This window comes from Notolabrus celidotus, chromosome 3 (genome assembly GCF_009762535.1).
Source record: "Notolabrus celidotus isolate fNotCel1 chromosome 3, fNotCel1.pri, whole genome shotgun sequence".
In the NCBI taxonomy this organism is placed as follows: Eukaryota; Metazoa; Chordata; class Actinopteri; order Labriformes; family Labridae; genus Notolabrus; species Notolabrus celidotus.
Genome location: NC_048274.1, coordinates 821,353 through 833,814, shown reverse-complemented (window position 1 = coordinate 833,814; position 12,462 = coordinate 821,353). Strand labels below are relative to the sequence as shown.

At 43.9% G+C, this 12,462-nt stretch overlaps 1 protein-coding gene across 1 annotated transcript in view; it reads right to left on the bottom strand.

Moving 5' to 3' along the window:
- LOC117810434 (SH3 and multiple ankyrin repeat domains protein 2-like) overlaps positions 1–12,462 on the bottom strand; it is a 284,015-nt gene that overhangs the window by 45,565 nt on the left and 225,988 nt on the right. The window contains 1 exon segment of the mRNA XM_034680270.1: positions 4,033–4,168. Within this exon segment, the coding sequence (XP_034536161.1) occupies positions 4,033–4,168 (136 nt within the window).

Here is a 12,462-nt window from a genome sequence, read left to right as displayed (position 1 = left end):
AGAAATTTTAACAATGCAAAACAGAAAACAATCTAAGAGGTTAAAAAGAATACACGTAAATAAAAAAGAATGAAGTGGTGTGACAATAGACCAATAAATCATTTTTAAAGAGATTTTTCGATGGATAAATAAATAAAATAAATTAATAGAAATAGATAAATAAAAATGGATAAGTAATTAAAAGCATTAAAAGGAAAATAAAAGAGGTTCTCAGAATGAGAGGACGGCATCATATCAGGAAAATTAGAAAAAGTGAATTTTGTGAAATAAGGAACATTCAAATAATAAATAAAAAATAAAAAATTAAAACAGTAAATAATGAAATAAATAATCAAATACAATACAAAAAAATTGGATAAAAGCTAAAAATAATAATAAAATAGAAGTGAAAGCAGTTAGAAGGATGAAGTCTGTAAAAATGGGTCTTAAGAAGAGATTTAAAAGATGTCACTGACTCTTTGTGCCTAAGTTTTGATTCTATATGAATAAAGAGGTAACTGATAGTCTGAGATAGTTTCAAGCAACAAATGCAAAATAATATTAGGCTGATGCATTAAAAGGATCAGTCTGTCTTATCATCTCTTCCTTATTCCTGCAAACTAAACACACTTTTACCATTATTACTGGCACTGTGACCAAAAAGCATGGTTTATACTCCTGCATCGAATCAATGCTGTACGTCCATGTAGCTCTGTTTCAGTAAAGAAGCCTTCATGCATCTCCTCGAAAATCTATCTACGCATTGAAACGACGCGGACCGCAAACACTGTGATTGCTTTGCTGGGCAGCATCGTACTTCCTGCAGTTGCATTTCCACAATCCCCACACATTTCATCTCCTCTGCCCTTTCCTGTATTCCTCTTTGTAATAGTTGCTGTATGATTTATATTTAGCAACATTTATGAGCTCCAGTTTCACCTAACACACTCGGAGTCGCCATAGCTCACTGTGGAAGAGCAAGTGGAGACGCAGCGGGACCAGAAACAGGCGACAACGCTGCCCTCAAGTGTTGCAGCAGAGTATTGCAGAGCGACGTGGCTGCTCCGACGCAAAAGTATATCCTCTTTTCTTCTTAAACTGCACAGTCATGAGCATGCATACATGTGTGTCGATGTGTCTGCGTAGCTCTGCAGTCCTCCGCCAAAACACTAGAGGGCAGTGTGTTCTCTCTGATAGTCAGGTCGCCTGATTCTGAGCTGATATGTAGCAAGCAGTTACTGCCATCTGCTGGTCAAATGGCGAACCACATAAAACCTGTTGCAAAGAATCTTGGCGTCTGGTTTGACAGCAATTTAACATTTGAGCATCATATCACAAACCTTGTACAGTCGTGTTTTTACCACCTCAGAAACATTTCTAATATTCGGTCCGTTTTAACTTTTAAAGACACTGAGACGATTTTACATGCTTTTATCTCATCACGCCTCGACTACTGTAACAGTCTTTTTAGCAGCCTGCACAACAAATCACTTGATCGTCTCCAGACTGTACAGAACTCAGCTGCCAGGGTTTTAACCAGAACCAGAAAATTCGACCACATCTCTCCGGTTTTAGCTTCCTTGCACTGGCTCCCTGTATGTTTTAGAATTGATTTTAAAGGTGACATATCATGCAAAATTGACTTTTTAATGGTTCTTTACCTGAAATATGTGTCCCTGGCATGTCTACAAACCCCCCGAGAATGAAAAGAATCCATTCTGCCCCTGTTCTGATTTCTCCACCTTTCTGTAAATGTGTGCTGAAACCAGACTTCAGTGTTTTTGTTACGTAACAACAATATCCGGTCTGTCACGGAGTCAGAGCTCGGAGCTTGTTCAGCCCATAGACTGTATAAAGTAATACTGAATCCCTCCCCCGTTTTTCATTACCTGCACACATGTGTGCTAACAAGGAGCTTAGGAGGGAGGCATGCTAGTTGTAGGCTGTCTTCATAAACACAAAGGTCGGTTTTACTCCCCACGTCTGCAGATTTGAAGATCTAGTGGATGATTTTTATTTGTCATGGATAAGTGCTAGCGCTAATTAGCATAGCTACATAGCTATATGTTCATAGCTGTAGCTGTAGCTGTAGCTGTAGCTGTGTACCAAGACACACGTCGACATACTGACAAATAAAACAACATGAAACACTAAATCTGTGACCAATGGTTCAGAAAGGTCCTGCTGCCTTTCTGGCAGAGGTCGGTTTTACTCCCCTCGTCTGCAGATTTGAAGATCTAGTGGATGATTTTTATTTATCATGGATAAGTGCTAGCGCTAGTTAGCATAGCCACATAGCTACATGTTCGTAGCTGTGTACCAAGACACACGTCTACATACTGATAAATAAAACAACAAGAAACACTAAATCTGTGACCAATGGTTCAGAAAGGTCCTGCTACAGGCGCCTCTCCGTCAGGATCAGATTCAGAGGGTTGAAGTAACGTGATCTCTGAGCAGCCGTGTATATTCAGCCAACATGTAAACATTAGATCAACATGCTGGAGAGCCGAGGCACATCCACTTCCTGAGGGGGCGTGGTCAGAGGGAAAACAGAGTGTTCTGATGAGGAATGAAGAAGAGGACTTTTCAGGCATGCCAAAATCTGATTTCAAAGTGTTTTTTTGAGCATAAACTTTAAAGACATGTTTTGGGGACCTCTTAGACCAATATATATTGATGAAAAAAGCGTGATATGTCCCCTTTAAGATTTTACTGATTACTTTTAAAGCCCTGCATGGGCTTGCTCCGAGTTATATAGCGGACCTTTTAACACCCTATGAGCCGACACGTACATTGAGATCCTCGGGCAGAGGTTTACTGTGCATTCCAAACACTAAAATGAAAACAAAAGGGGACAGAGCGTTTGCAGTAAGGGGTCCGACGCTCTGGAACCTTCTGCCCGAGGAGATCAGGTCTGCTGAGTCGGTGAGCTCTTTTAAATCCCTTCTTAAAACATACTTTTATCGCAGAGCCTTCCCGGATTTTATCTGAATTTTATTTTATTTTAACCGTCTTTAAGAAATTTATTTTGAAAGAATTTTATTCCTTTAGAGTTATTTTAAGGGAATTTTATGTCTTTTACAATATGTTTTATTTCTTTATCCTGACTTGTGTGTTTTTATGATCTGCCTGTTTTATTTGCTACCCATGTAAAGCACTTTGTAACCTGGTTTTGAAATGTGCTCTACAAATAAAATTATTATTAATATTATTATTATGTGTTGTCGTTTATCGTAAAGCAATGGTTACAAGGACGAATAGAGAGGAGAGGTCTAAAGAGATGAAACGTATCGATTCAGGAAGTGTTGTAAATGCAGGAAATACAATGCCGCCCATTGAACCAATCACAGGGCTTGCAGTCTGCGTCATTTCGACATGTAGTTACATTTTGAAGGAGGTACACGTCGGGCTACATGCAAAGGCTTCTGCGTTGAAAGGCTACGCAGAAGTATAAACCCGGCTTCAGTCCGTGTGAGCTGTGGTCTTTCTCTATCCATCTCTCTCTTCCTACATCTCCCTCCATCCCTCTTTCCGGTCTCAGATGAGATGCCACTTTTCAGCGTTTACCCCCATCATGTGTTTTCACTTCAGGCCAGCTGCACAGGCCTCCTCTAACTCTCAGTGTTGATGCGCTGTGATGTTAAAAACTTAATTCCTGAGCACCGACCGTCAGAAGCCTCACGGTAACAAGCTGAACTTTAGTTGCTATTCTTGCTGTTTGCATTGTGAGTTAGTCAGGTTTCTCCTCTGAGGGTTAACATTACATAACACCCCATCAGTCAGCATGAAGCTTCACTGCAGGCGCTGTAATTTAATACAGGAGTCACAACAGTGAGCAGATACATACAGCAGAGGGTTTTCACACCATTTTACAACATGCAGGGTGTAAAACTGAGTCCTGCTGATCCACTCCTGCAGCCTGGCATCATTATTTCACTTTATCATCCCTGTATGATTGTGTTCTGGGGGAAGATGCAGGATATCTCACCCTGTCTGATTTTGTTTTTCACACAGATCTCTGAGAGGAATAATCTAAAACTGTCATCGTACCTTTTTTGCGCGCCGTGTCCTCAGGGTCCAGATTCCGGCTCACAGTCACTACCTTAATCAGGAGCCGGTTTCCTCCCTGGCGGATCATGTTGACCACCTGTCGGTGTCCCACCTTCACCACGTTCTCCTGGTTCACCTGCAGCAGACACACAAGGATGGAGGCGTTAGTGGCTGCAAGATCAGATATAGAGGCCCTCACTTTTGGAACAGTTTATCTGGTCATATAACATTGAGATTGGGCCAAAGGCGCCAGAAAACAGCAGGAAGTGGTTATGCTTTCTGGACAACAGCAGCCACATCGTAGCTGATCGTGTTCGCCACTTCACTGATAACTCGAGCTTGATTAGTGTCTCTACTGTTACTGAAACCTGGAGCTGTTCATCCATAAAGACCTTCCATGCAGGCTCCAACCACAAGCTGTACGTCACATCATAACAGCAGGTAACTTTCAGGTTGTTACATGACTACAAAGCTGTGCACACAAGCTGTGTCTGACTTTAAATCACCGGAAAATCAGCCAAAATGAAGCGTTCAGGCCGAGGCTGATAAGTGCTGAAATGAGGTATTTCGTGGACGCCGGTTAAGAGTAAAAAATTAGTTTTTTTTTTAAGCTGCTAATCATGCAAAGCTACTCTACGGGTGTCCCAGACTGACATAATGAAAAGTGCAAATTTAAATATTATAGGTCTCCTTTAAGTAGCTTAATAATGTGATCAACAAGCATGTGAAATGACACCGAGAGGGATGGATGCAAAGTAAAATCATCTGTTTCAAGGTCGCCTGCAGCCTGCATGTGGTCACCATTTCTCCAGTGTTCGCTTCTCTACACTGGCTCCCAATAAAATGTAGAATAGAATTTAAAATCCTTCTTTTAACCTACAAAGCCCTTAAAAATCAGACACCCTCGTATCTTAAAGAGCTCATAGTGCCCTATTACCCCTCTAGAACTCTACGCTCCCAACATGCAGGCTTGCTAGTTGTACCTAAAGTCTCTAAAAGTAGTATGGGAGGTAGAACCTTCAGTTATCAGGCCCCTCTCCTTTGGAATCATCTACCAGTCAGGGTCCAGGAGGCAGACACCCTCTCCACTTTTAAGAGTAGGCTTCAAACTTTCCTTTTTGATAAAGCTTATAGTTAGAGCTGGATCAGGCTTGGACCAGCTTTTGTCATGCTGCTATAGGCCTAGACTGCGGGGGGAACTGGCACACTGACACACTGGGATCCTAGCTCACCCCCCTTCCCCCCAACCCCTTCATCACTTACTTTAACTCTGCCTGTCCCATTAAAGTTACTAACCATAGACCTTTCTGGAGTCCCTGAGCTCCCTTGTCTCGTAGGTTCCTCTGAGCTGCCGTAGACGTCCTCCTGCTGCGGACGATCTGGACTCCAGCGGCAACAGCTTCTACGACTCGTCTCATCACTATCACTCCTCTCTCTTACTCCCCTCTATCTGTCTTTCCAGACCCAACTCGGTCGAGGCATGATGGCTGTCTAACATGAGTCTGGTCCTGCTGGAGGTTTCTGCCTGTTAAAGGAAGTTTGTCCTCTCCACTGTAACTAGCTAAATACTGCGAGGTGCAATGCTCATGGTGGATTAAGGTGGGGTCAGACTGAGTCTTATCCTGTCTTGAAGTTGGGTCTCTGTTCATAATTTGACATAGAGTGGTCTAGACCTCCTATGTTTGTAAAAGCGTCTTGAGATAACGTTTGTTGTGATTTGGCGCTATACAAATAAAGATTGATTGATTGATTGATTGACCATGATGTGAGCTCAACATAATGTGACATCATGACGTCAATAGATGCACAGAAAGATTAGAAGCCTTCACTTTCTGATCTGGTTTTCATAGTTTTGATTTTGGATCCATTCAAACTGGATTTTAACTCTCCAAGATGTCTGCTTTTAAAGGGTTAACATGTGAGTGAATCTGTTACCCAGAACTCTGCACACCCCCACGCTCATATCACTTTTTTGGCTGTGCAAAGAAACACACACACAAACACACACACACACACACGCATACTTTCTACTTTCTGTTGGAACATGCATGCCCACTTGGAGGCTCTTTAATCTCATTACCGCTCGTCTAATTTAATCTGGACCCCGCTGCAGCGCTGCTCTCATCTCCGCCCCTCTCTTCTTCAGACACACAGAGGAGGAGGGGGGGTCACACGAGGGGATGAAAGAGAGGCCGGCCCGGAGCGACGGAGAACAATGATGGATGGAAGCACAGAGAAAAGAGAGGAGGGAGTGATGGAGAAAGAGAGGTGGAGAAAGAGGATGACTTTGTTTCCCCCCCTCTCGTGGTTTTAATCGAACAAACGGCGGCCAGGCGTCACGAGGGGCTGGCATTTTCTGTAATTAGAGGGAAACGCTCCGACAGCTGTTTGAGCGTGACCTCGTGTTCCCTCCATCGTGTTCCATCAGACACACTGAGGTTCCCTGACACACTCCAGTACACACACACACACACACACACTCACAAACACAAAAGCAAGTTCACATATAGGGTTGGCCTTACGTAATCTGCTCTGTCTTTCCGCCCTATTATGCAACTACGCCTGAAGGATGGACGCACACACACTCACGTGAACACACACACACACACACACTTGTGAATATTATCTTGTTTGCCAAAACGATAGTAAAGAGCCTGTTTGGATTAGTCGTAGCACTGATCCTGGAGAGGCTTTGGGAGGATGAGCGACGTGTTTTACAAGGATCAGAGCGTGATCAGAAATGAGGGCAGGTTTAGATCATATCTCCATGTAGAGGCAAACTTCTGTCTCTCTGTCGCCTGGACCGCATCACTGACGGAGGTAGCCACCCTGACTTCACCCTGTTTGTTTTGTGACTGCAGTTTAAAAGCCTCTAATGAGACATTTTAATGCCGTGGTGGTAATCCAGAGCCAGGAATGACCATATTTGGATGAGTGGGTGGAGCTAAAGTAAAGCAAAGAACCTTTCTTTGAACCCATCGGCCAGACGAGACGTCCTTTTCCTTTCTCTCATGATATGTCTGCAAAATATCCACTGAGCGCCCGTTCATCTGTTTCTGTAGAGTCTCAGCTTCACTGTAAACAGTGCGTTCCACAGAGGCTTCACTCTCTCTGAACCTGAACCAGGAACTGATGTTCTTGTGATGTTCTTGTAATTAACGGGTCTTCAGTTTGCTGAAATAACAACATCATGATGCAGATTAGTCAAAAGTCCAAAGTCAAGCTTTGTCAGGTCTGTCCTCAAGAGTTGAGAATGTCTGTTTGAATGGTGGTCTATGAAAGAGGATTAGAGACACTGATGTGTTTAGTTTAGCTCTGACCTTCTTCACGGAATGTTCCATTTGTTCTCAGAATTCCAACATCAAGGACGGAACCGTTCTAGAATTCTGTCTTTCATCTCAGAGTTCTAGAACACCTGCTGCCCACCCTGATGGTGGGATCCATTGTTTCTGATGCATTCAGGGAAGTCAGGAAATCTAAACGCTGATTGTCTTTAGTGACACAGCATCATCAAGCAGATTTGTGTCTCAGTGTAAATGTTTGATGCTGCTCTTCATGCAGATATATGTTATTATAGAGAGAAATCCTCCTCAGATTAACAACCATGGGAGCCAGGAGATTGTGTTCCTCCTGCTTTTGCTCTCCATACACACTGTCCTGCAGACACCGAAGCCGGTACTTAGTCCACTAAAATCCAAACCCCCACCTCCAGATTGTTTTATGTAGCAACATAAAAGAACATCTCTGTTGGGAGACCAGCAGCAGGAGAACAACAGAGTAACTTAAAAGACCAAAGGCCTGATACACAAAAACATTCCACAAAAATAACTCCACCTCTGAATGACCTAAAAATGATGTTAAAGCTGCCGTGAGGAACTTTTGTTTTGTATCGATTCTGGCGCCCCCTTGTGGACAAAGTGATACCTCTTATCTCTTGTCCTATACATGTAAAAGTAGTGTTTTCAACAAAAACCTCATCCTGTTGTCTTTTAACAGTCAACTTTATCAGGCAATGTGATTATTTCCATGAAAACAGTCAAATAAAGGCTGTTTCTGAAGCAAGATGTCCATTATCTGGTCTGACACCTACCCCCTCAGGGCGGTTTCAGGCATTAAAAATGACAACAGAGAAGGTGTCAGTGTCTTTGATGATGGTCTTGTTTGCTATTGAAGGTCATAAAGAGGCATCGGTATCATTTTCAGTCTGTTTCTCAGCCAGTTCAAAACTCCTCACAGGGACTTTAAGTTGGGCTAAAACGGTCTGTGGCTCAACCCCGGCACATAGAGACACAGCTGGCCTTTATGCAGGATGGGGTGAGAGTTTTTATTTCCTTATTTGGACAATTTGCTTTTTCTGTCCCACTCTAGGGAGGAAGCTTTCATAAAAACAGTGAAACCTAAAAAACATCCATCATGAGGAAGCTCATTATTTAGGTTGTATGTGGACAGATTTGAGCTCCGTGAGGTGGAGAGCTCTCTGCAGAGAGATGCTAACGGTTCAGACCCGGAACACGAGCAAACTGCACAGAGCTGCAGAACTTTATGGGCGTGTTTGCATCTTAATGTCACTGAGGGAATCGGATCTTAAGATGGAGTGAAGAACAAAGCTGAGTCCTTTGCACACAACGCCTTTAAGTCATGATAACAGCAGAATAAAAGTCCCCAAAAGCCACAAACAGGGCTCCAGATTTAGAGCTGAAACCTGGCTCCTGAATACTGGATTCGGATCAGATACATAAGACTACAGTCATGGCCAAAAGTTTTGAGAATGACACAAATATTACACCCGCCTCTTGAGGATTGGCCACAAGTTCTCAATGGGATTAAGATCTGGGGAGTTTCCTGGCCAAGGGCCTAAAATCTTAATGTTTTGTTCCCCGAGCCATTTTGTTATGACTTTTGCTTTATGGCAAGGTGCTCCATCATGCTGGAAAAGGCATTCTTCATCACCAAACTGCCCTTGGATGGTTGGGAGACGTTGCTCCCGGAGGACGTTCTGGTACCATTCTTTATTCATGGCTGTGTTTTTAGGCAAGATTGTGAGAGAGCCCACTCCCTTGACCGAAAAGCAACCCCACACATGAATGGTCTCAGGATGCTTCACTGTTGGCAAGAGACAGGACTGATGGTAGCGCTCACCTCGTCTTCTCTGAACAAGCCTTCCTCCAGATGCCCCAAACAATGGGAAAGGGGATTCATCAGAGAAAATGACTTTACCCCAGTCCTCAGCAGTCCAGTCCCTGTACCTTCTGCAGAATATCAGTCTGTCCCTGATGTTTTTACTGGAGAGAAGTGGCTTCTTTGCTGCCCTCCTTGACACCAGGCCTTCCTCCAAAAGTCTTCGCCTCACTGTGCGTGCAGATGCACTCACACCTGCCTGCTGCCATTCCTGAGCAAGCTCTGCACTGGTGGTGGCCCGATCCCGCAGCTGTAACACCTTCAGGAGACGGTCCTGGCGCTTGCTGGACTTTCTTGGGCGCCCTGGAGCCTGTTTGGCAACATTTGAACCTCTCTCCTTGAAGTTCTTGATAATTGGATAGACGGTTGACTGAGGTGCAATCTTACTCGCTGCTATAAACTTCCCTGTTAGGCCCTTTTTGTGCAATGCAATGATGGCTGCACGTGTTTCCTTGCAGGTAACCATGGCTAACAGATGAGGAACAATGGTGTCATGCACCATCTTCCTTTTAAAGTGTCCAGTCACTCAATCATGACAGATTGATCGCCAGCCTTGTCCTCATCAACACCCACACCTGTGTTAATGTGTGTGACACCTGTGTGTCATTGAAATGATGTTAGCTGGTCCTTTTGTGGCAGGGCTGAAATGCAGTGGAAATGTGTTTTTGGTGATAAAGTTCATTTTCAAGGCAAAGAGGGACTTTGCAATTAATTGCAGTTGAGCTGATCACTCCTCATAACATTCTGGAGTATATGCAAATTACCATTATAAAAACTGAAACAGCAGACTTTGTGAAAATTAATAGTTGTGTCATTCTCAAAACTTTTGGCCATGACTGTATATTCCAATGATTTAAATATTGAAACCAAATCTGAAAGGTAACTGATATAGTGTTAGAAGTGAGATAATCCGTCCTCATAGGAGTCTCTGAACTGTTTGTCTGTAACTAACCGATCAGACGGCGGCCTCCAGGGGGAAATCAATGCTTCAGCGATCAGTTACATGCAAACGATTAGTGGTATTGATTACTTCCCGCAGTCGTTACCCCTGGTGTGAACAGAGCCGTCGAACACTGACACAGATATGGGCTTCTCATGTGTGTGTGTGATCAGCTGAGCGAGTGTGTGTGTGGCTGTGAAAGTGTAAAAAAGAGGGATGGAGCCCGAAGGCCATAAAGCACCAAAACGCTCCTGAACCGACAAGTACCAGACAGAAAAACCCGGAGTGAGCGGCTTTATGGCTGAACATTAACTGTTTAATCAATAGCACACAAACAAACACACACTCAGTCAGACACATACACACACACAGGTTCAAAATACACAACGCAATCAGGCCTGCAGGACGATATGACTGTGGAAATCTGCTGTCTGTCAGATGAAGCAGAAGGGCCTATTCAAAAGCCATTATCATTATCACAACCATTACAACAGTTCCACAACATTACACATCAGCCGGCCCATTACCCAGAACGCACTGCAGCTCTGAGTGTGTCCGATCGCTCAATCCAATCTCTTCTAATACAAACATTCCTCGTTCACCCACAGCCGCTAATCTGATTAATCAATTATAATCTGACCTCTGCAGGCGTGCACTATCATGACACAGCGCTGATAATCCAGCCTGTCAGAGTGTGTGTGTGTGTGTGTGTGTGTGTGGAGAGAGGGGGCAGGCACACACACACACAGACATCAGCTGATCTCTCTGCAGTTACATAAACACAGACGCTGCCTCAGATTTGTTTGTATAAATGACGAGCGATGAGAAGGATTTTTACACCGTGGGAAAGATCGTGTTTACGGGCTTAATAAACTCGACTCAGCTTTATCTGTTCAGCAGCAGAGCACTGTTCATACATGCAGAACACAGAGCTGCACAGAGAAACAAAGAGACAGGAAAGAAACACAGAAACTCTTTAAGACTAAAACAATCACAGACTGACAGAGGTCAGGATGTTTAGGCTGACCGGTGTGCAGCATTTCACTCCCATGCATGCTCACACTGCAAAAACCTGAGCCACACTCCTAATGAATCTTATGAAGGCAATTCTGATCATGTCTGACACCAAGTGCACTGTTGCAGAGACTTTCTACTCATTTAAAAGTTGTCTAGAAGCTCCACTTTTCCAATAAAGTTAGTTCAATATTTAAGGAAACCACTCATCAAATGTCAAAATGGGCGTTTGCTTTCCATCGTACGTCTTCACTTACTTATCTGCAAACCTCTTTGCAACCCGACGCCTCCTTTTTATGCTTTGTCTGATTGTACCAGTGTCACACGTGTTGTCACTAATGCCCGCTCTGGTCTTTGCTGATGCTCTCCCTGCCACAGGCTTTTCCTACATGCACATGGAATAGAAGGGAGGTGTGCTCTCCCTGCTACAGGCTTTTCATGTATGCAGTATACACATGAAAGAGAGGAGAGGTGTGCTCTCCCTGCCTTAACTTTTCCTGCATGCACAAGAAATGGAAGGGAGGTATGCTCTCCCTGCCTTAACTTTTCCTGCATGCACATGAAATAGAAGGGAGGTGTGCTCTCCCTGCCTTGGCTTTCATGTATGCAAATGAAAGAGAGGGGAGGTATGCTCTCCCTGCCTTCACTTTTCCTGTAGGTACATGGAATCAAGGCGCTCTCCCTGCTTTAACTTTTCCTGTATGCACATTAAATAGAAGGGAGGTGTGCTCTCCCTGCCTTAACTTTTCATGTATGCACATGAAATAGTAGGGAGGTGTGCTCTCCCTGCCTTAACTTTTCATGTATGCACATGAAATAGAAGGGAGGTGTGCTCTCTCTGCCTTAACTTTTCATGTATGCACATGAAATAGAAGGGAGGTGTGCTCTCTCTGCCTTAACTTTTCATGTATGCACATGAAATAGAAGGGAGGTGTGCTCTCCCTGCCTTGGCTTTCATGTATGCAAATGAAAGAGAGGGGAGGTATGCTCTCCCTGCCTTCACTTTTCCTGTAGGTCGTGGAATCGAGGCGCTCTCCCTGCTTTAACTTTTCCTGTAGATACATGGAATCAAGGCGCTCTCCCTGCTTTAACTTTTCCTGTATGCACATTAAATAGAGGAGAGGTGTGCTCTCCCTGCCTTCACTTTTCCTGTAGGTACATGGAATCAAGGCGCTCTCCCTGCTTTAACTTTTCCTGTATGCACATTAAATAGAGGAGAGGTGTGCTCTCCCTGCCTTCGCTTTTCCTGTAGGTACATGGAATCAAGGCGCTCCCCCTGCTTCAACTTTTCATGTATG